Source organism: Plectropomus leopardus, chromosome 6 (assembly GCF_008729295.1).
Source record: "Plectropomus leopardus isolate mb chromosome 6, YSFRI_Pleo_2.0, whole genome shotgun sequence".
Lineage (NCBI taxonomy): Eukaryota > Metazoa > Chordata > Actinopteri > Perciformes > Serranidae > Plectropomus > Plectropomus leopardus.
In genome coordinates, this window is record NC_056468.1 from 24840374 (window position 1) to 24865410 (window position 25037).

Below are 25037 nucleotides of genomic sequence, written 5' to 3' on the forward strand. Positions count from 1 at the left end.
AAAACACTGTTTCTAATATTTAGTCCCTTTTGAATGTCATATTTGGGACTTTTTACTTCTTAATTGACCTGGGAAAAGGCAGTTGATAAAACAATTTCAACTCAGTGTCTGCTTAGCGTATTCATTTTGAGACAGCAAACAGTGTTTTGTGTGTGTGTGTGTGTGTTTACCTTTGTTATCAGTCTTTGTCCCCTCTCTGAGTTTGGCAGTTTGTTGAGTTTGAGTCATGGGTCAGAGTTGATCACATCAGATTGATGGATTAGAGGAGCATCTGCTGAAGAAGCAAGAGAAGCAACCTTTAAAACCCAGCGCTGGACTATGGTATGCACGGTTTCCACGAGAATAATGAATGACAACACTAAAATGAAAGCGCTGTTGTAAAAAAATAGCATTAAAATGAATTAACAGTTTCACTGCGCTTGATGCTCTGCTGTGTCGTCTGTCAGACGTACAGTCTTCGTCTGTAAAGATGTACATATTCCATCAGTGCTCCTAATGAACAATCCTGCTCCCAAAAATGAATCAGATATGCTGCTATATGGTTGTATTCCTCTGCACACTTCTCAAGTTGTTTACATCCATGTCAGTGAAAACGTGGACACTCAACACACAGAAGATCTATACAATCAGCAGTTTAGGGTAAACACCAAAGGTTCTTGAGTTATGGCCAAAAACATGTTCTATGAGGTCACTGTGACCTTGACCTTTGATCACCAGATTCTAGTCAGTTCAGTCTTGAGTCCAAGTGGACATTTTGACCTTTGACCACCAAAATGTTATCAGTTCATCCTCAAGTCCAAGTTAACATTTGTAAATTTTCTGGTGTTCTTGAGATATCACTTTAACACGAATGGACCAGACAGACAACCCGAAAACATCAGGCCTCTGGCCTCGTCTATCACGGGCGCAAAGGCACAAAAAAATCAATGTGTGTCAGGAAATGCTGATATCATGACAGGCTGCCGCGAATAAACAAACATGTGGGAAACCGTGCAGAAACTTCAAATCTTTAGTAGGGTTTGACAGATTATTGGCCTGGCCAATTACTGGGGCCAATATTAAGCATTTTGCTGATTATCTGTATCTGCATTATATTTTAATGATCGACAATAAAATTAATTAATTAAAAAGTTCAAAAGAAAAGCATCAGCTTTGGAGGAACTTTTACTTTGTTAAACCACAGGGAGCTATTTTTATTTATTCCTTTTTATTTAAATTTTAACTGGACGTTATAAAAAAAAAAAAGTTGGTGGGAACTTGCTGTATATGATGTTGAAAGTTTCAGTTTTTATTAAACATTTGCCAAAGGCATTTAAAGTTTTGTGTTGGAGTTTGTTATATTCCAAATTCTAAATATTGACAGAAAGATTTAAAATTTTATTGTAAATGCATATCGGTTCTGAGTATCAGTTATCGGTCTAATTAACTACTAATAATCTGTATCTGTATCTATATCTGTATCTGTATCGGCCCTGAAAAACCAATATCGGTCGACTCCTAATCTTTAGGGTTTTGAAATATCTTCCACTGTTTAGATAATCAGTCAGACATTTTTGGTTCTTTTTAGGTTACAGGACTGAAAATATGTCATCCTTAATATTTGTTATGTAATAGTTTCAGAATGATAAAGACAGTGAGAGAAATATTTGATAGGCTACATGTGAATTTTTTACTTTGCAACTATCGTTTTGGGGAAGCAGGCTCATGGCCTGTATGTTTAAAACATCTGGCTCTGCATGGTAATTCCCATGGAGAAAAATGCAACTGTCTTTTTAGTCTTACACAAGTAAAGTCTTAACATGAGCCATTTTCCCATGTGATACGTAGCTCTCACTGATAAAGCTTGACTGTAAAATCTGCAGACAATTAATTTTAATCTGCAGTAAAAATGGGTCATTCATCATTCTTTGTCCGCTTCTTGTCCTCAGGCTCAACTTAAAATCACTGATTCAAGAGTAACACAAGTGTTTACATTTCTCACTTTAAGGTTCTTTGGGCCATCATTTCGGGTGTTTGGGCAAGAATCAGACAGGTGTGCTAACACTGCTGGTAAGTCAATCAGGTGAGATGCGATGAGGGGAAAAAGTCAGGAAGTTTAACATCCACACATCACTGGTGATCAGATGCCCAGAGCCTTTTAGTGTTTTAACAAGACCTGTGTGTGTTTTAGTGGACGGGGAGAGGAGGTTTCGTAGGGCAACTGTGTCATGGGTTATTTGTGATATGTAAATATTACAAAATTTGAGAGAGCAAAGGGAATGCATTAGTCATTATCAGTTGAGGTAGATGGATAACACCTGCTACTATACAAACCACTTAACCATATTTGCAGAATAAATACACTTTAGCTGGAGATAGCTGGAGAGAATTTATAGTAAAGGCAGCACATCCTAATCTAATCTTTTAGGTTTAGTATGAACAGTACCTTCCACTAAATGCCCTGCTTGCCAATATTTAACCACTAGCAGAGGTTTTATCTTCCCATTTATGCACTTTACTCTTATCATGTAAATACAAACTATGTTTTTTTTTTCTTTTATCTTTTAACTTAAGTCAACAGGATGCTGTCGCAGTTTTGGATTTGTATGTGTGATTTATATCTGAGACAGCTGTGTCCGTCCCGTTCTGTAAAGCAGATAACAGGGTGAGATGTTGCTGGTTGTGTTGCCATCAGCTCCGGGGAAACGTGTTTATTGATCTTTCATTATTCATCAAGGTCAGCCGCTTCATATTTAACATTTTAAAGAAATAAATGAAAACTAATGATGTTTAATTTATCTGCCTGTTCGTTTTGAGGGTGTGTTTGGTTTTTATAAGTCCTGACATTGGTGTATTGCTCCCATATTAAACAGTTATAAATTAGGCAGAGGTGCAATGGTGATTAGAAACTGGATTTATTTGCTGTCCGATTCATTTCTTATTTTGTCATCATCAACTGATATATTTAACCTTTTCAAGCTATTAAAATGACTGCATCCATGCTGCAAAAGCATTAGGATTTTTTCAGTTCAAAACATTTGCAACAAAAAACTTATAAAATTATTATAAATCTTATAAAACTTGAATTTTGTGTTAATTTGGCGGACCCTGTGGACCAAAACGGTAGTGTTTCTATAAGCCCCGCCTCCTTGTGCCGTAAAGATCTTGGTCTGGCTAGCAAGTGCATTTTTTTTAAGCAGGTGAAAGAAATGCAACACACTGTATACCATTTTTGTTTTTTAAACACAGCTGTTTGCAAGATTCGTAGATTCTATTTGTGGCTAAAAGTGAATAACTGTAATATGACGATGGTGAAACAAAGTATTTTCTAGCCTAGTTTTTTATGTTCAATGTTCAATATGTAATTTTCTGCCGCTAGAGGGCTTAATCAAAAGTGTTTATTGTTCAGGAGGTTTTTATTTGGAACCGAATTATTTGCAGAGGTCTCTTCCTGACCAAAACAATCAGATACAGTGATTTAAACCAGTAAAAACATAATAATAATAAAAACTTGGATTTATATAGCACCTTTCACAAGACCCAAAGACACTTAACATAGTAGAGTTTAAAAAAGATAAATAAACAACATACAGAAACATACAAATACAAAATCCTGTGCTGTGTGGCTTGTCACAGAGGGGTTCTGCTAATGAGATGCCCTCCTCTTTTCTCTGATAAATTTATGTGTGCTCACAATTGTCTTCTCTAATAACTTGAAATCCTGAAGTTAAGCAAAATTTTTCAGGAGCAAAAATAATCCAAAGAGGTCTCTTTCTCTCCAAAACAAACGGACCAGTTGATTTAAGCTTTTAAATACACTAAATAAAGCAGTTTCACGTTTAAAAATTAGTGTTTCTTTGATGCTGTTCAGCACAGAAAGGCAGCAGCAGAGCTGCCACTAATGTTTGCTCGGCTTGTCATTCTGATAACTTATGAACCAGATGTTCAGTGACTAAAATCCTTCATCTGGTTAAAACATAGTTAAAAATAACAGAGATCTATAAAGAACATCATTAAAATGTGGATTAAAAATAGATAAAAAGTCATTTCATGACTGCTTGTGGCAGGAAACCACAACCCTGATGCATGCAGAAGCGGGTATGATGCCACTGTCAGGCGATGGCTACCAAATGGCATGGACTGTGTCCTTTACTGTGTCCTTGATTAAAAAATTACAGTTCTGTCCAGGTTTTATCCTTGTTGAAAATGTTTGGGACAATGGTAAGTCCACAATTCAACAAAAAATGTAACACTGGTCACTAGACATCTTAATGCAATTAAGTTATCTTAAGCAAACAATGTGGATATCACTTCTTAGTCGGCAGATAGAGGGAAGTTTTTCCAGTATCTTGCTCAACCTCTGACCACTCAATGTCACGACATTTAATCTACAAAGCTTTGTAAAAGAGTACTGACCCACCGCTGAGGTGATGATGTGGATAAACCACATGTCTGAGTGTTTAGTGATGATGTAACTGTCAGGCAAGACGAATCACAGCTGTCGCACTGGAAGCAGTGCTGTAGCTCTGGACATGACACTGACACATCCAACAATCAAAAATGTTGTCCTAAAAATCCTGTTAAAAAAAGCACCCATCCAAAACAAATAATCCTCATTTCCCTCACTTTGAGTAAAAGGAGCGTGTGAGGATTGCTGATGAAAACCTGCCAGCAGGAGTTTCACTGTTAAAAGCCGGAGAAACCAACCAAAAGATAAGACTAATTACAACAATTTATCATATGTGATTGTTTAGATATTTCATCAGAGAGAAATTATTTTGTAAGATATTAGTTTCATAATTCACAGTTTAGCAGCCAACGAGATTATTAAGTTCAATCAGTTTTGCACATTTTTTTCTTCTGTGATCATCATATGAATCATGATACAAGAAAATGCAGGTCTTTTAGTGTTCACATACAGACAAAAGGAGTTTCACATAACAAAACATTCCTTTAAAAGGGGGTTTCATAATGCAGTGTCATCAGATCAGGCAGCAGTACAAAAAAATGAAATTGAAAGAAATCTAATTTAGTTAAATATAATGTTAATGAAGAAATATGTAATGAAGAGACATGTGAATATGTCTATATGTCCATAGCATATGTTTGTATGTAGGTATGCATAAATACCATGTCTATATTTTCTCTTTCTTTTTATTGCCCAATTATTTAATTTATGTATATACACACACATATATATATATATATATATATGTATATACACCACATATTTTTTTTTTTCCTTGTTTTTCTATTCTCTTTTGTCCTTTTACTATTTTCACCATGGACATGGAGAGAAACGCAGTATCAATTCCTGTATGTTTGTTAGACATACAGGAATTGACAATAAAGATTACATTAACTTTGACTTTAAATACAAGCAATAAAATTTAAACTGAAGAAGATTTTGAGAATATTTGTTTTCAACCCTCACTCTGCATGTAGGTGAGTGTTAGAGGTGATGATAGGAGGATTTTGTTACCTTGACACAGAGCCTGATTAGCTGTTTACACGTTATCAGTCTTTTTGTCAAGCTAAGCTAACCGGCTGCTGGCTCCAGCTACATATTAACCATAGAGACATGAATGTGTGATCATGTGATCACAGCCTCTTCAGCAGCTGAATGCTGCATGGGACAAATGATGTGATGTCCCTTTTCAAAATGTCATATTTTGTTGTGAATTTTGATTTACAGGTTGGGTTAAGTGTTTGGAAAAGATGGACAGGATAAAGGAGAAAGATTTTTTTTTAAAAAAAGGAAAAAGAAAAGAGAAATTGGAATTAACAAAAGAGAAACTGAAACACTGGTAAAGTCAAAAAACAAAGTCGGGACTGTTTAACAGACAATTGGACAATAGTGACGGCACATCATTGCATCTCACCTATTAAAGAGCTGAAATAACCACGTTCATCCGGGTGTTGCATTCCCATCAATGCCTGTGCAGCTGGAAGCGTTAAAAACCTGTGCCCACTGCAGAGTCATTTGACCCGGGAGTGAATACCGATCTTACGCATTCTCATTGCATTAAAAGGCCAGATCTTAGTGAGTGTTAACTATGAGGCTTAAGCTAAATAACACAGTACCATAGCTAGAAACAAAAACATATGATATGTTGAGGCCAGCTAAACTTTCGTTTGTAAGGTGTCATGCCCATCACTGTCGGGTGTCAATTTCTCACTTCATGTCACCGGCGCCCGCTGAAAATGACTTTCTCATAGTGTGAACGCAGCATTAGACAGCTAATATACTGGCTGGCTTGATTAGTGGTGATCTGAGAGCAGAAAAAACAACAACATAAACAACATCAGCTATGATAAAATTGCACCTACAGATAATGGTACAAGAAAGGTATCTGGGTGGCAGTAGATTTGTTTGGTCACATATCTGAAAAATGTCTAAAAGTCACAATGTGAGTTAAACTGTAACTGCTACGAAACTGTGCCATCATTGGTTGCTATGACAACAGAACGTTCAACTGAACCCACCCGCTGTTGGCAGAGGCGGTTTTAAAAAGATGTTATTGAAACTGCAGGTCATGAAATTTAAAAAACAAAAAACACAAAAAACAAAACGTCTTTTCTGTCTGACGTCAGCCATCTGACTGGAACTGAAGGTTCTCTTGCATTTCAATGTGCTGACGCAGCAGCAGTCCACAAACAGTTTGTCCGAAACTAATTCACAAACTCAGTAGCTGGAATATAAATGAGCTGATTACATGAACACGGTGCTGGTCAGGCTTTGCTCATGTGTTTTTGTTTGGCACCTTGGTTGGTACGTGTGCACCATTTACCTTAATTTATACATCATCAGCAATAAAACATCCTGCGTGCTTTTTTTCCACTGTGTTCTAATGGGCGGCTAGGGTTGTCTGGTTATGTTAAGATTAGCAGTAAATGTCCCTAATTTGGCTTTGAGACTCTCTCCCTGTTAATGATTACTACAATAATGTCCACAATCAATGGTACACTTGGTACAGCAACTTGCAGTGATGTAGGACTCAGAGTTTCCAAAGAATTTCAACTGCTTGGATGGATTAACACGTTTAAAGCAACTTCCCATTGTGTTGCTGTTTGACTGTTGCTACAATATGAGTCATGGCCTCTTTAAGGATAAACCAACCTGCTGGAGGGTCAGGAAAATGATTGGGCATACAAATACAAAGTGCATAATGGTGTTCTTTGTAATTTTGACTTGAATCAGCTTGAGCCAGATTTTGTAATGTGGAAGGCTTTGCAGCCCAACAGCCTCAAGGGTAAACTGTCCTCTCCTGATTTGATGACTGTCAATAACTGTGTTAACAGAGATGCTAACATTAGGTGGATGTTTTATGCTCAGGTCATTCAAGGCCATACTTAAAGCAGTTGTCTACAGTTGATATATATCTTTGAGGAGTTAGAGATTAAATATGATTCAATTTGATTTTTTAGACTCAGCAGTCCTTTTAAAATTAATCCAAAAATTTAATCAGATGTTGCCGTGAATAATCTCAAAAAGCAAAGTGTTTCTGTTTTCATGCTGGCATCAAATGTCAAACTCGGTGCCAGTTCAAACAGTTTACATCTGATCCTCTGCACTGCGGTTTTGTTATGCTGAGTGAGATCGCATAGACGGATGTTATCTACAAATCCACCAGACCCCAGAATAAACACGCCTAAACTCTTTCTAAACTTTACATTAATAATACAAGCTGTGCTCAAGGACAACAACACGTCCACCTGGGCTCGAAGATGTTGGGAATCCAAGACTAAAGTCAACAGAGGTGACTCAGTAGTCTGATATAAAGTCTTTGTAAACCGCTCTATTTGAAAAAAAACCCAACAGTTTAATGCTTAATATAAAGACATAAACAAGATTTTCATCTGGATTGATGCTCAAGGTTCATGAAAACAAGTGCTCGCGTCATATACTGAGTTTAAACAGCCTTAAATGACCAGACCAGTGTTTTTGCATGGTTTAACCCATTAACTGCTTTAATTTACTAACGGACAATTACTGAAGCAAGGTTGTTTTGTTTTTGTTATTTAAATGTATATAGGTCATAAATAAATGAATAGGTGTTTTGCACCCTTCCAGGCTGCTACGTGTTTTCATTTGTTTCACTACAAAGCTTAGTCTCCAAGCTTGATTGTTTTTGGTCACCCATTGCTATTTTTACTTTAAGGACAGTACCACGATAAGCTGCGTTTCCTGACAGGATTGTACTACGAAAAGTGTTTTTTTTTTTTTTTTAACCAACACATCACTGTGTTTCCTGCTGGGACAGAGCCACAAAAAGCAATATTTTTTTTTACTGAGACAATGGCACAATAATGGCTCGAAAAGGGAGCCATTATTGTGCAGCTAAAGCTGGAATTTTTAAGCCTAAACATGATCTTTTCCTAACCATAGCCAAGCGTTTTTTGTTACTCCTTCTAACCACACATGAACCACAGCAATGTTTAAATGTAAGATTTGAATGTATTTGTTACATGATAACGTACAAAGAGACGTTGGCCTATCTGTGGTTTGCCAAAATGAACAATGCTAACATTTTTTTATGGTGATTAAGTTGCACTAAATATGATAAACAACTTGAAACTTTAGGTAAAAGTTAATTTTTAGCTTTGAAAACAACCAAAATTTTCAAATGACTACTTTGATATTTGGGAAATATGCTGCTTATTCCCTTTATGCCAAAAGTTAGCTCAATATTGAACTCATTTTCTGTAAATGTTGTAGCTTACCATAAAGCTTGGACCAGCAACTTCCATAAGTCGATACCACCAATGGCTTTCAGCAAAGATTTTGTTTTTTGTACGGATTAAAGAATCAAGATGTAACATGTTGGTTGGGGAGCTTTAGAGGTGCTGGTAGTTGGACTTATATATTATATTTATATTATATTATATTTGGACAGAAGCAGGCCAGCCGTTTCCCCCTGTTTCCAGTCTTTATGCTAAGCTAAACTAAGCAGCTGCTGGCTCCATCTACATATTTACTGTACAGACATGAAAGATATAGCATAAATGTATTTCCCAAAATGTTGAACTATTCCTTTAAGCCAATTGGGAGCTCATAAAAAAATGAGAATTGTAACATTATGGATAGACAGCTATAATCACAGTGAATATTATGTCTTCTCTATTTATTGTTAAAGTTTCAATAGCATAAAAGTCTGTTCACTGACAAAAATGTAAATTGTGCTTGTACAGAGTCATTCTGTAAGGTATTAAATGTGAGGGTGTGTACAGAAAGCAGAGCGTCCCGGCACACATGCAGAATTACACCTGGAAAGAAGACAGTTTCCTCTGACCAATCCTACAAGCTACAGAATGTGTCTGTGCACGTCCACAGAGATCATGTTTTACTGTGCAGTTAGCTGTTGTTTTTTCTAAACAAAAAGGCTTGTGGCAAACCGTAATCTCAGGCGATAAATCATAGGCTCAACCCAAGCATTAAACCAAAACACAGACACATTGTTGCAGGGGAAGTCATCCAGAACTACACATAAACACTGTGGCAAATACAAAGTGCCACACACCTGTGATTGCATTTCTAGTTTTCCTCCCTCGTTGTAATTGTCCCTCTTGTTCTAAGAAATAAAGTCAGATTCCTCAGAGCTACCGCAGGAGAAAAATTGAGTGTTTTCCATCAATTGGCACCACTTTGAGGATATAAGAGTCTATAGTGCCAACAAAGACACAATGTAGTGATTGTTTGGACAAGAATTAAAGCACTGGAAGAAATGCTGTGTTTGGGAAATTGTTTTTCCTTTGCTTTCTTTAAACTACAAAGTCTACTAAAAAAACAAATGCACACACAGACAGACCCACTCGGCAGTGTGATTGTCTCTCCACAGTACAGAGAAGTTGTATTGACAGGAAGATTGATTCTTTCAGCAGTGCCGGTGGTCATTGCTCGGAGTCTGCAGTGCAACCATGCTGCAGGTTATCTGACTTCAACAAACAAATCCAGGAAAAGCACATTCATGAGGAGCCTAATCTTTCAAATCTGCTTACAGAACATTCTGCAAGGCTTGAAGCCAGACATACAGAAAAACACAACAGGAGGCTGAAATCATATTTTATATGTATGCACAGGCTGGCATACGCACACAAACACATTATGTAATAGCTGTTTTTCAAAGGGCTGACAAGCTAAGGCCAATTAGTCTGCTGTGAATGACATGCGTAGGAAAATATAATTTTTTTCAAGGATATACTACGCCCATAATCACGGCGGGCTTCCCCCTTTTCTGTGTTAAAATAAATAACAGAAGGTGGCAACAAAGAAAACAACAAGTGTGTTTTTCCAAGAGCACAGGGTCAGTCTAGTGGGATGACGTCAGGCAGCAGGGCTCAGGGTCTCGGTTCCTCAGAGTTCAACATGTTCTGCGAAAGCAGCCACAGTCCAGCTACATGCAAGAAACACCCTGAAGTAGCGGACTTAGTAAGTACAAAGCTTAATCCCACTAATTTGACAACAAGCCCATGTTGCTCTTTCAAAAGTGATGCAATTGTGAGATCGCTCAGGGATATCGAAATCACACACAGACCACAGACAGCCACACGTGGGCCCAGCGCACTGCTGACATCATCAGCACAGCTAAACCCTGCTGACATGAACATGGTGATGATGGTGGTTTGTTTGTCAGAGAGTCATGATCGAGAACTGTCATACTACATTTAACAGTCATGGAAATCACGAGGAATGCAAACATTTTAGTCACTCAGATATTAAACAACAAAAACATGAATTGAGTTCAACACAACCTCAAGCTGCAAAAGTAATAAAATGGATAGTTTTCGGTCACCTAATGTCCACTGCTTACACAGAAAGCAGAGGATGTTTAGTCAGGTCAGTGTGTGTTTGCCTCATGTTTGCCCTTAAATCGAACTGAGTGGTGGTGATTCCTGGGCAACTATCAGCAAAGCATAACAACCTGCAGGACGAGGGTCAAGTGACCAGCGGTGATGGCCAAGCTAAAAAGTAATTCACTTGGATATTTACTGCCTATTACTACTACTACTACTACTAATATTGGCTGTGCAAGCTTCTCTGATAATGGTATTTAATAGACCACCCTGTGTTTGACCATGCTGTTATGAATTGTTTGAAAATTTTACACAAGTAACATTTCAGATGATCATTGATAATTGGAAATTGAGTGGAAACAGTGGAACAGTTGCAAAAAGTCACATAGAGACATGTGAAATCAAAGATGGCCTAAAATGTCTTCCTCACTCATTGACTGAAGTTCTGCAGCATTTGGTGCCTAATCAAATCAAAGTTTCTATATGGCTCTGTGAATGACGCAAAATAAGTGGTCAGTGGCTTTTCTTTTTTGTGTGTGTCAAAACATTTGGTGTTGGTTGAACCACAAAATGTAAACCAAAAGGTTTTGCCGGATTTTGAGAGGTTAAAAAGATTTGAGCCAATTGTCATAGACGTGGATAATTTATGAAATCATGCGAACCCTGTTATTAATTACAAATTGTGGCAAGGCAATCTCAACTCCCATCTCATCACATACCACCTCTTTTCAAAATACACAATTTCACAGGAGATGTACAGTTTGTGCTTGGTAGCTATGCATGCAATCTTTTCTCAAGATAAACTTACAATGTTTGTAAAACGCTTCATTTTTAGGTTTACTTCCTGAAGTTTAGGCACTGAGCGCATTTGGTTAGGTTTAGAATAAATCATCATGGTTTGACTTAAATTAAGTGCAGTTGTTACTGATGTAATGTAACATCACGTCACATAGACTTGGTTTCACATGGGAAATGAACAGTGGGCTCCCAGGTGAAAGTCTGGAGTTTGTTATGCAGACGGGTGGGCAGGTTAGACAAAGTTTCTCGCCCTTTATAGTATAGCAGGTGCCTGCAGCGTCAGAAACAGCCGCAGTTGTGTTTGGTATCATAACGCTGTAAAGAGTGTCGGTGGTTGATGAGTTGGAAGTGAGAACAGGCTGATGGTGTTTATATGTAACAGCAATAATCACAATCAAACATGGTGAAAAATAAATAGCTTAGTGTTAAAAAACTGATTCATCTTAATGATGCTTTTATATTCAGGATAAACATAATATGTTTTCAAAGGGGTCCTTTCATTCTGGTCCACCTGTGGCTTTTTAAATTAATCTCACAACCCTAAGGGGATTTAATCAAACATGGAGGAGATCTCAGCTTCTTTTGTCTTCTTTTATGAACAGAGTCCACGCTACATAGAGTGAATAACAACATGTTTTGTTTTGGAGTTTAAGTCACAGGACCTCCCATCATGTCAGGGACACTGGCGTCATCGCTGTCTCACTGCAGGACGGCGTGTTTATTTGTTTTACGATAAATGTCGTGCACAAATCACATTATGCTGTAGTCATTTGCATATGTTTTTACTGGAAAAAAAAAAATGTGTTAGAGGACTGAATTTTAATGATCTGTTAAAATGTTCTTGTGACAACACCATCATAGAAACAGTCTCTATCAACAGTTTTTTGTCAGCAGAACATCTGACAGGTTTATGAATATATTTGTATAACATTTGGTAAACAGTTGATTAGTTGTTTGACCTTTTGTTGATTTGTATCCATATTCACAGAGTAAACAAAGATATGAGCCTTGATCCCAAATCAATCTTATTATGAGATGATTGTCAGGAAATCGATTCAGGATAACCTTTGACTGAATTATTTATTTTATTGTTACAGCAAGTTGGAGAATTATTCAGGAGTGTCTTTTGTATAAATGTAAACATATTTTAATATCAGATTTCTACTGTAGCTTACTATCATGTCTTAAATAATCTTTTTAACACTTTATTTATAGAGATGTTTTAGTTTATCAGACATCTATATTAGCTATTACCGTAAGGTGCAAAAGAAATGTAAAGAGAAATGGAAGGAAAAGAACAGACAGGTGACAGAACAAAACAAAAAACACCAAAACAAACAAACAAAAAACAGGTACATCATCGTGTATTTAAGCACATATAGTACAGACAACCTGTGGGGGTATGACTTCGTACTTCCAGACCAGGAAGACTATTCAAAGTTAATCAAAATAAGCTTTTAAAAAATGTATTATGTTGTTTGCTTTTACCATACATTTTTATTCTATAATTTATTCTTATTACTGTTTTTCAAGTTTATTTGTAGGTTACTCTGCTTTTTTCTTTTATGGTTATTCATTTCTCTCAGAATACAAGCCTCAACTAACTGCCAAAAATGTAAAAACATCAATTGGTGGCTTTATGATTACTTTAAAAGCACAAATTTTAATATTAATTTTAATATTTTAAAGAGTTTTTAGGATCTAATTTGTGTATTATGTTTAAAGTATTACTGCCAAACCATATTGAACACATTTTGCTGTGATTTTAAGTTAGGTATAATGTTGCTACAAAATACTGTATATCCAAGGGCTTTCATGCACCAGACTGAACAGCTGATGGGGCCTGAGAGGTGAAATGAGGGGGAGGGACTGAACCCTGCAGGAAGCTTGAAGGCAGAGCTTTATTCTAATGAAGTCACTTGGTGTCTGTTGCCTGCTTTTATCTCTCTGTCCCGGTGAGATACATGTGCTTATGTCTTACAGAGCCATCTGAGGATCTGATAGGTACCGTCGGTGACCACAGGAGCAGCCACATGATGCTCTGCAGGGGGAAGAACTTTTTTTAAGTTTTAAGATAAGGTACAAAGTGTTTTTTTTTTCCTGCTTTGACAATGTTGCTTCTTTCAAGTGCAAATAACTTTTCTGCTCTGGACTGGAAATACTGGCGCTAAGAGAAGTTGTTTCACTCGCCTTGAACTGCGGCAGAAGGACATCACGATGAATAATCAATCGATGACAGGGAGGACGATGGTCCCGACCATCCCGTCCATTATGTTTATTTTCGGGGTGGTTGGGAACGTTATCGCCATTGTGGTTCTTTGTAAAACGCGTAAAGAACAGAAAGAAACCACGTTTTACACGCTTGTGTGTGGACTGGCGGTAACGGACCTTCTGGGCACACTGCTGGCCAGTCCGGTCACTATCGCCACTTACGTGAAAGGCTCATGGCCCGGAGAGGACCCGCTGTGCCAGTACTTTGGATTCACCCTGCTCTTCTTCTCTCTGGCGGGGCTCAGTATCATCTGTGCCATGTCGGTGGAGAGATTCATCGCCATAAATCATGCCTACTTCTATAACGACTATGTGGACCAAAAACTGGCGGGGCTGACTCTCCTGGCGATCTACATCTCCAACGCGCTTTTTTGCGCCCTGCCGATTGTCGGTTTTGGGCAGGTGAAAAAACAGTACCCACAAACTTGGTGTTTTTTAGAGTGGAGGAGCAACAAGACCAGCGATGCCGCCTACTCCTACATGTATGCGGGGTTCAGCTCTCTTCTTATTCTCACCACTGTTATCTGTAACGTGCTGGTGTGCGGGGCTCTAATCCGCATGCACCGGCGCTTCGTGCGCAGAATGTCGCTGGGAACTGATCTGGGGCGCAACGTGAACGTGGACCCGCCGAGGAGAGGACGCAGTTTTGGACGTCTGGCAGGAGCAGAGATCCAGATGGTCATTCTTCTTATAGGCACGTCGGCAGTGGTGCTTATCTGCTCCATCCCACTTGTCGTAAGTTATCTTTTTTTCCCCCCTGCGCCCTGCGGGCAATTTCTGTCTTTGAGGCATTGGTCTTTTACGCACAAATATGGGTAATTAAAAATTTTCCCACGTCTCTTTTAAGATAACTACTCTCGTAGTCTTGTTTTTGTTCATTCTATATATTACGCACGTTTTACGCACTGATCTTTTACGCCCAAATGGCTTTTTTATTGCCTTTTTGAACCTCTACTCTTGTACTCTCGTCTCTGTTTATCCTGTCCATTATGCACGACTTACTACAGATCTTTGTGTTGTCGTTGTTTGTAGACTTTGTCTTGCCCTATTTAATTCAATACCCGTACTCATTTTTTTTCAGCCTATCAACTGCGCACGTTTTACCCACGGCTCTTTTATGCAGAAATGTCGTTTTTGTGAACTTTTTCTTGCTCTTTTTAATCCACTGCAATCGTTTTTAATCAGTCTATCCATTGCGCACGTTTTACGCAAGACTCGCTTATTCAGAAATTGTCTCATATCAGTGCATGAAATTTGATCCAAATCCAAGAGGATGATTAGAGAGAAAGTTCAAACATTTTTCTATTTGGATTTCCCAACCCTGCTCTGCTTCAGCTGTTAGTCGTGTGTTTCTCACTCTTCCTTAAAACACACACACACAGAGTTTAAAACATTTATTAAGCGACTCAACCTCTTTTTCTCTCTTCTCTTGCAGGCTCAGGTGTTTTTGAACCAGCTGTATAAGACTCCAGTGGAACTGCGTTTGGACAAAAACCCAGATCTAAGAGCGATACGCTTTGCGTCCTTCAACCCCATTCTTGACCCCTGGATCTACATCCTACTCCGTAAGGCTGTTCTTCTAAAGCTCATCGAGAAAATCAAGTGCTTATTTTGCAAGATGGGGGCACGGAGGCAACAGAGACAAGGGAACTTTCACTGTATGGACGCTCAGCAACTATCCTCGGTCATCTCTAACCGGGACTCACACTCCCTTGTTTCCCACGACCTACGAGACTTCACCAGCAGCTCCCAGACCTTCCTCTACCTGCCAGAGGGGAGTGAAGGGTACAAAGGAAGCTGCCATAAAGCAGACAGACTCTCTGGTTCACAACCTGCATCGGTCAAAGACTCAAAAGCTTCTTATTCGTCTGAGCAGGGAAGCGTTGAGGCTCAGAGTGGTGAAGGGACAAATATAGTTAGGGACCTCTCTGCTCTGCCATGCCCGAAAGACCCAGCACTTCAGGTGTCGCTGAGCACTCAAACAGTGGAGGAAAAATGCATCTAACTCTAAGGCACATAAAAATAATAAATGACTCTCCTTGTGAGGTCAGACACATGAAGCGAGAAAGAGAGACAGATGATCTTGAAGCACTGTGAGCTTTATCGTCCTGTTGTTCTCTGGTTCAGCACTAAGCTACCTCAAGTGATGACTATCTCTGACTGTGTGTGCAGATTCTGTCATTTTGCCCAAAACACATGTTGGTCTAACAGAGATCACTCACTTCTTAATGACTCAAGTGTCAGTGATGGAAAAGTGATTCTTCCTAATTTCATCTACTTTGCTCAATCATTGTGGAAACCTTTACTGTAAAATAGATCAGGCTCAGTTGTTAAGAATAACTGAGTCACACACTTGTGGCCAATACAGTAAATGAAATAGTATTGGTTGTGACCCCAATGAGTAATCAGTGGCATGTGCGATTGATTTGTGTAACAAACTCTATTGTACAGTGCTTATTGAAGGACATGTTGTGTTAGTTCCATGACTAATGTACAGTGCAGTATTATTATGTGGTGAACACAAACGCTTTTGTTCCTTATTCCTGGAATACACACAAATATGTCAAATGACTGAAAAAAAATGGTTTTCCATCCTACAATGAGGGTACAAAAATTCCTGTGCCATAGTTATTAAATGTCCCATGTGCAACATTTAGGGGGATTAAGTTGCATCTATAGCGATGAGGGTTACAGATTGCAACCAGCTGAAACGTCTCCTGCTTAAGGCTCATATATACTCCCTTTATCTACAAAAAAAAAGATCCATCTGTTTCATATGTTGTAAAAGTCACTGTCCATAGGCATAGACACAGCCAATAAGTGGCACTAGAGGGCAGAGTCACTAGTTTCACACAACAACAAACATGGCGATGGTGCAGGTGGTCATGATATTGTACCTTTAAGCAGAGTCTGTGCTCGATACCATGGAGGTATATACGGCATTATATACATCCCAACATGTGGACGGAGAAATATTTTCTCCAATTTCACCATACATTACTATATGGTATTATATATTACTGATTTGTGCCTTTCTGCCATTGTTTAAATTTCGTTGACTTCTCTTACGCTACACTGTCTCCACAATCTCTGGTGGTTCTACTCAATTTTGTCTGTAAGCTTTTAGAAAACATGCACAAATATGGACAAAATGAATGCAGAGTACAGACAGAAGGCTCTATCGGTCTCTGTTAGTAAAGTTTAGTATAAATAAACCCAGGGGATTCCTACAGTGTTCATTATTCTGAAAGTTTTTACCCAGAGGTCTCTTTTTCTAAACCAAACGAACTCGGTGATTAAAATCAGGAAAGACTGAATAACAGTTTCACACACCAAATCAGTCTTTCTCTGACACTGTGTTGCAGACAGTGCACTTGCCCAGCACCTGCTAATGTGTGCTCGCCTTTTTTTATTGACAACTTGAGACCCAGACGTTCAGGAGGTTCAGAATAAAGCAGTTTCACATTAAAAAAATAGCGTTTCATGACAACTCCTCATTTTGAAGGGGCTGCTAACAATGGTGGCTATTGTGAAAATACAAATTGCCATATCCAGAACTGGTATTTGGCATTTTCGCAGGAAATTTAACCACAGATTTTTTTTGTAGCTTCAGAAAATTTGGTGTGAAGATAGACAAACGTTGTTTAACGTAGAGTATTAAGATGAATATATTTTAACACACTGTGCATGTGAAAAAAATGGCGTTGTAGATGATGTATGTTGTGTAAAGTATTGTTTGAAATGAAATTATTCTTCTCTAGGAGAAGGTTTTAGTTGATAAATCACAACACTAAAGGGATTATCCCCCCTTAAGATCATACTCATGCTCATCTTATTGTACAAAACTAACAGAGAAAATCAGGACTTCATAAAATGGTTTTTAACTGTTAAAGCTGCAGCTAATGTTTTTTTTTTTCAATATCATTTATTTTGCTGTTAATCCATTAATTGTTTAGTCAAACTGTCAGAAAATTGTCAGTTTTTGTGATTCTGTGACGCGTTTTTTCCAATGGCAGATTTCCACTTTAATATCTTAATTTAGTTAATTGGCACCTTCAGCTGCTGTCTCATCTTTACAGAAAATAGACTGAACTTTTAAACTCCCGTTTGTTTGAGCTTTTCCACTCAAATGAGTTTTATGTCTTAGCTACAGCAGCTTTGAAGCACACAGACTGCCTCCGTTTCCCTGTTATTAAATCAGCTCCAGATTGTTGCTTCATGTTGGATTTTATTCTTGCCTTGCTTGTTTCTCCTGTTGCTGTTAATTTTAGACAAGCTTGTTAGTGTGGATAAAATCACACCCCTTGAGACTGCAGTTATATTTGTTTAAAGGTAGAGTTTGGCAGAAAAAGTGGCCTATTAAACAAGGTCTTCTAATTTATTGTTTAATTCTTTATTTTTTAATTATGCACTTTATTTTGTTATAATGTGTTCTTCATTCTTTTTATACTGTAATGTATAATTAAATATGTGAACATATAGTTGCTGTTGTTTCACTTTTCATATCTGTAAACATGACTTGATGTGTGCCAAAACTGAGCTGTAATAACTTAAGGAAAGCAAATGTGTACATTTTATAATGCAACTTTAAATAATGCCGAGACTATAGTTTCACAGAAAACATGACCTTCGACATGTCATCATATGTTGTCATCATAAAGCGGAAGTTAATATTATGAGCACTAAGTTTCTCACACTCTTTTTTTCCTGTAAAGGTTTGCTGAGATCATCTCATGACCCCCATTAGCACTGACAAATGGCCCTGAGAAGAAAAGGCCCCAAAGCTTATAGACAAATAAACAAAAGTTTTATACAACAGAGTAAGGTTACGTAAAATTACGATTTTTCTTAGTGTACAGGAAGCTTCTGGATTTTGGTAATGTGTCAAATAACTACTGCCAGACACACACAGAGAGTTTTAGTCTGAGGGGAAAATATCTGGGTCGCAGGAAGTAGATCTGGCTGAGAGATCTTCTTTGTTGAAACAATAAACACTATCTAAGGCTCCAATTCATCACAATTAAGCTTAAACAAGCAATCTAGTGGCTTAGACAAACACGTTGCAGAGACGCCTAAAAGATAGTGTCAGAATATCCTCCAGACTCTGGGAAAAACACAAAATAATTAAACTGCGAAAAATGGCACTGTATAGTAGTAGTAGTAAATGTTGGCATTAATGTCTGGTTAGGTTGAGGCAAAAATACACTTTGTTTTGGTTAGAAAAAGAACATGTTCTGGCTTAAATTATCTGGATTTGGTGGCACAATCCAAACTGGCATCAAAGTGATGGCTTTGTGGAAAAAAACACAACTACTTCTGGTGGCGTAAATTAAGCTGAAAATGTAACGATGTCTTTAAAAAAATTACCACCTTTTGTGCCACTTTCCCAGCAGGAAATGCAGCAATGTCTCTGTGGATAACAACTCGTCATGTCACTATTCAAGATGCTAAGGCGGCAACGCCTTAGTGAAAAACAACCACTTTTTAATGGCACTATCTCAGCAGGAAAAGCAGCAATATCTTATTTAAAAAAAAAACAAAAAAACAAAACGCATTTCCTGGCTCTATCCTGATTGGACACAGCAATGTCTCAGTAAAAATACAAACTCCTTTTAACCCATGCTGTAAAGACTGAGATGTAAAAAAAAGTCAGCTTATATACTACGTCACTTTAGAAAGGTTGATGTAATACTTACATAACAGGCGAATGGACTGTCGGGAAACTGTGATTCGGAGAACAAGCTCTCCACTTGATCCTCTTTGCCCTCACCAGTCTGTGCTACCTAATTAAATGCATAAATGGACAAACAATGAGGCTGATATTTACAGTCTGTGTGAACAGGTGTACATTCACATCCAGTGCAAATGAGAATAGCCTCACTGACCTCAGCTCTTAGAAATGAGTCTAACACAAGTCTTTTTTTAACACTTAGCGGTAAATGAATGCTATTTTTCTGGGACTTGTCAGGATTACAGGTGGAGATGTTTTGGCAAGACGCTCCTAGGTCAAGTTGACATGAACATCTATGAACAGTGAAGGAAACCTGTGAAGCTGCTTTACATCAGCAGGGTCCTTCAGTGACACTCTGTCCGCTCATGTGCTCACTGATAAACAGCAGAAAACACCTGCTGCTCCTCCACATCTGCTGTCACAATCCGTTAAAAAGAACACTGAACAATCCCCATCTGGTAACACGCCACTACCAGCCCAGGAACTGATGCAGAGACTGGTGAATGTCTGACAGTGGTGTAAGAGCCGTGTGCTTCTTCCCCCGAGTGATGCAGAAAACAGGAAATGTGATTTCAGAGAAAACATGATTCTCTACAGTGTGTTTTTCTCACATTAGTGCCAAGATCATCCTTTGTCCATGTGACGCCCATAAAGCAATATGATCTTAGTGCTAATGTACTCTCAGGAAAATGACGCCTTGTTTAGTGATAAATTTGGATGCTGAAGTGGTCACTTCTGGTAGTTTTGGTTTTTATTTCCCAGGATCTAAGATTTTTGCCAAAGGCTTGTAAAGAAAACTGCCCACAGCTGCAGTCAGTTAAAAATACTAATTATTTTTTAAATGCTATGAGCACTACAAACAAAATTCAGTTCACCATCACTGTTTTAAAGGGACGCTATTCCTATCCCGCTCAAGACTTTAAATGTTTTACAGTAAGCCCTCATTACAAACACACACACGCACACACACGCACACACAGCGTAATGTAAACACATCCACATTCTTATGAGACCCTAAGCACAACAGACGTAGTGCACAAGTCCCGTAAGGGTGGGTGGGAGAGGAGGTGGATGTGGCTTTTGAAACATGTTTGTTTGTAAGTTGTTACATATTGACGCTTTGCAGTGGAGTTCTGCATCTACATATCACGCTCTAGGTATCCTTCTGCATCAAGCTCATGGTGGGACACTGTGAAGCCAACAACAGCACATGCTGGCAAGTATGGTTAGGATTAGGAGAAGGAGGCATATGGTAGGGTGTAGAAAAAAAACCCCAATCACATTCAGATAGAAAGAAAATACCGGACTTCCTCATGAAAGTTTGGGGTTTGTTGGACCCATCAAACACCCCTCCTGCCCGCCCTATAGGCACCCTTGAACTCCTTAAATCACAACGTTACCAGCAGTGTTTCAATCTGACGCAGCCTTGCCATGTTTCATGCTGATACAACAGGTTATGTGTGGACGTGTTCTCAATTGAAGGCGTATCATGCCGACACAGCAGATGCCGTCTGACGGCCCGTCGGTGTATAAGAACGCCATGACCAATTCTGTCCAGCAGCGCTTTCACCCAAAGTTTTCACAACAATGTTGTCTCGCCTAATGGTGTTTCATGTGGATGAAAGGTGACCTTTGGCATTGCAAACTTTCGTCGAAAGCACTGTCAAAATGGTGGTATTTTACAAGTTTGGAATGAGAACGGGCTGGCTTTTCATGTGTTTTAAGTGACAAATGTGCTCTTTCAGTCATATCTGTGCCACTCAGAGCCGAGTGTTTTTCAGGCGACATGTGCGATCCATAACCGAGTGATTTGAATTTCTGACCCCTTACGTGAGTCATCTCACATGATTATCATCAACCATGATTATTTCCAAACCACAACTAAGTAGTTTTGTTGCCTAAACTAACCACAGCACACTTCTGCATCAAGATACAACACAAAAGTCTGCCTCAGGTGTTATTATAATAATGCCTGTGCCTCTGCGCAAGCACCAAAATATGTCAAAGAGGGATGAGGTCAGATTTTTTGGCCATTACTTCAGACTAAAACTCTACTACCCAAAGACAACAATAAATTACAAAAGTGCTCTTTTAAGGTTGTAGGAGAAATCTAAGAGCATATATTTAAACATCTGTACAGTTAAAGCCCAAACGCATTTGTTGCCATGCCTTATTATAAACTATATAGTTTATTTTGTATCTATTTTACATTATTTTAATGAATGTTTGTTCAACCAGGCAAATCCAATTCTAGTTGGAAACCTGTCAAATCCAAACAACAAACCACTTTTTTTCGTAAAATCTTGCCTTAATTATAACATCTTCATTTGAACCAACATTGTCTAATATATCTAACTATCTCTGGTAACGACAGAGCTCAGTGCAACATGGCCGCATGTTCAGTCTGTTTGGGGACGGCAATGCGAACAGCTCCAGGCTAGGAATTAGTCACCCTGCTGACTCTGTTAAATCCCTCACAAATATACAGTATGCACAGCGACTTATATCAAAGGTTTTAAGGCAGAATTATGTACACCACCAAGTTCCCATGAAATTAGCAGCTAATTGGTAACTTTGATCTTCGCTGTTATATAACACCAAAGCAACAAGGAAAAACTTAACCACATGAGATGACCTGTCAGATGATGAACCAATCAGACACAGAGCCATAGACTTTTAAATAAACTTGTTTGTAATGTTTTTGTTCAGTGTTTCAGTGTAGAAGTGGATATAAGAGCTCTGATATAAAAGCTTTTTTTCCAGGAAATGTCTCCTGTGGAGAGTGTAAGATTGCAGTGAAAGCATTGTAGCATCTGGTGATGGCATTGATATGTGTGTGTCATTACATACGAGTGTGGGTGTATTCACAAGGGTCACATCTATCTGAGTATTTTCCACACTTCAAGTCAAACAACTTCAGGAGGTCGAGAGTTCACTGACTCATATCAGACAGACCTCAAGATTATTCTTATCGCAAGTTCAAACTACATATTACTAAGGAAACAGGCTGCAGGGGGTCAAAATGAAACATTAACCATTGAAATAAATGAGTCAGCTGACACTGCACCTCCCGCACTCCAGGTTCAAATCTAGCCGTGATCTCATATGTCGTCCCCTTATATGTAAGAAAGAGGCAAAAAGCAACAAGAAAGCTTTACTTATGTTTTTCATACGTGATGAAATCCACTTATCAGCACATTGAACTCATTCATTAGCACATTATATCTTATTTATTTTTGTTTGAGCTGCACAAAAACTTAAGAATAACAACACCTTGTTACAGGAAGTTGTGTCAAAGTATTTTTGCCAAGTGCAATAATTCCTGGAAGTTTTGGGAAAACTGTGCAGATTAAAACTAGATATTATGTGTTAATTAGGGAGCTTTAGAGGTGCACTTTGTTCCCTTCCTCTGTTTCCAGACTAATCAGCTGCTGGCAGTAACTTCATATTTACCGCACATGAGAAAATGTATCTTTTCATCTCACTTGTGGCAAAACAGGAAAATGGTTGGACTTCCTACATGTCAAACTATTCCTTTAACATAAATTTAATAATAATGCTGCACATATAGGTTCAAAAAATACAGTCAGTTTGTTATGTTAAAGGTTAACCTATATGCTCATTTTTAGGTTTACACTTCTATAAGAACATGATTTCATGCTTTAATGCTCAAAAACCACGTTTTTCCCTCACACTGTCTGCTGAAACACCTGTATTCACCCTCTGTCTGAAACGCTCGATTTTAGCACCTTTCTCTTTATGCCACAGAAAAAGTCAGTCTGCTCTGATCGGTTAACGTATGCAATGCTTCCGTCTCTGCATTGTCACTGCAGCCAGGGAATGACTGCAACGAAGAACAGCCGCACTTTCTACCATGAAAAAAGACCAATTAAAAAGCAGTTAAAAAACATTAAAAAACAGTGTCGTACATAGCCTACCCACATACTGAGGATACTGAAATGCATTACAATGATTTTTTTAATTATTGTAAATTTCATGACTGGTGATGTATTGAAAATAAGTTTTGTGGCACAGGCAGCTGTTGAACATGCATGTGCTTGTCACAGATAAAGTTTCATTTTGCAAAAAGTATGAAAAGTCAAAGGTTTGACAGGCTCAATACATTTACATGTGTCAACATGAAGGAACCAAAACTGTGAAGAAAATCTCTGTGCCCATCACTGTCTAAACCAAAATCTCTGCAACTGGACATGTTTCAGCAGAAATATGGTACAAAATTGTGGAGAAATTAATAATATTGGCAACCCAGATTACGTTTCCCTGATATTAGCATGTAGTTACATGCAGCAGTGTAGGCTACATAATGTAAAAATTTGCAGCAGTGTACCTGAAACAGATGACTGCATAAAAAAATGAGTCAGGAGCTGATGTCAGCTCGTCTCTAAGGAAGAAAATAAAACTAAAAACGGTAACAGAACTGTCTAATGCTCAAAGTTTTTCAGATTACTTTAACCTACATTTGATTCAAAACTTTGGCCACATTTAATACAAACATTGTAATGACAGAAAATAATGAAAAGCATAGTGTAACAATTCCCCTTTAATCTTTTATTGAGGTCATAGCAGCCACCACATCAGAGGGAGCAAAGTGACTTAAATGTTGTTGGTGTCAGATTTGAGCTCAAAGTGTGATGGTAAACAGTTTAACCGCACAGTTTCAGGTCCACAGAGAGATGTTCCAACAGAAAGTCACGTGCTCACACATACTGGAAGCCAGCAGCGTTTCCCAGCTCGCACCGCTGCTCCTGCCAACTCTGCTCCTCAGTCAGTGATTCTTGGAGCGCTCAGCATTTTTTTTTTACAACCACCTAATAAAAGTATGTTTCTCCTTCATTTCTCAAACAATGATTACCCCTGCAATCACTTATTAAACGTTGAATAAAAATCCCCCTCATCATTTCTACACACCAATAATTAGTCATTTTCAAAACAGGTTAATTTGACCACAGATCTTCTTCAGATACAGTAGAGCTGCTGCTCTGCACTGGGGATCAGATTACTGCGCCTCAGTCTGAGGTTTTCTGACAAATGGGGCTCTGAAACAATACTGATGGCATTAGTGCTGCTTATATCCTGATATGTTTTCAGATTTCAGCACATCATAACTCAAAGCCAGCTGCTCTGTGTTCCAGAGTTAGCTGTGACGAATGTATGAAGTCAGCTCACTAATCACATGCTGTATAAGCAGGAGAGCAAAAATGGTGAATCACAGGGTCTTTAGAAGCATACGCTGCACTAAAAAAACAATACACTACAAATCACTGCGTACAAAAACAGACACAATACTGGCATACTTTACAGAGTTATTCATTTGTTTTGACCCAATGTCAGTGTTATTTAGGTATGCTTATTTTGACCAGACAAGCTCAAGTTTTATCAGGAAAACGGTCACAAATGTATCACTAGTTGTTTGAAACAGCGTGCACATAACATTCAAAACTGC

General features: G+C 38.3%; 1 protein-coding gene and 1 long non-coding RNA gene across 2 annotated transcripts in view; one reads left to right on the forward strand and one right to left on the reverse strand.

Annotated features, from left to right (window-relative positions):
- LOC121943991 overlaps nucleotides 1–25037 on the reverse strand; it is a 41014-nt gene that overhangs the window by 4598 nt on the left and 11379 nt on the right. The window contains exons 3-4 of the long non-coding RNA XR_006105886.1: nucleotides 19539–19625; nucleotides 171–274 (exon numbers count right to left, since the gene is read on the reverse strand). This is a non-coding gene — a long non-coding RNA (uncharacterized LOC121943991). The remainder of the gene's footprint in view (nucleotides 1–170; nucleotides 275–19538; nucleotides 19626–25037) is intronic.
- On the forward strand, nucleotides 13525–18321 carry ptger4a (prostaglandin E receptor 4 (subtype EP4) a). The gene is made up of 2 exons (XM_042487627.1): nucleotides 13525–14577; nucleotides 15278–18321. The coding sequence occupies exons 1-2, from the start codon at nucleotides 13789–13791 to the stop codon at nucleotides 15845–15847; spliced, it is 1359 nt and encodes a 452-aa protein (XP_042343561.1). The 5' UTR covers nucleotides 13525–13788; the 3' UTR covers nucleotides 15848–18321.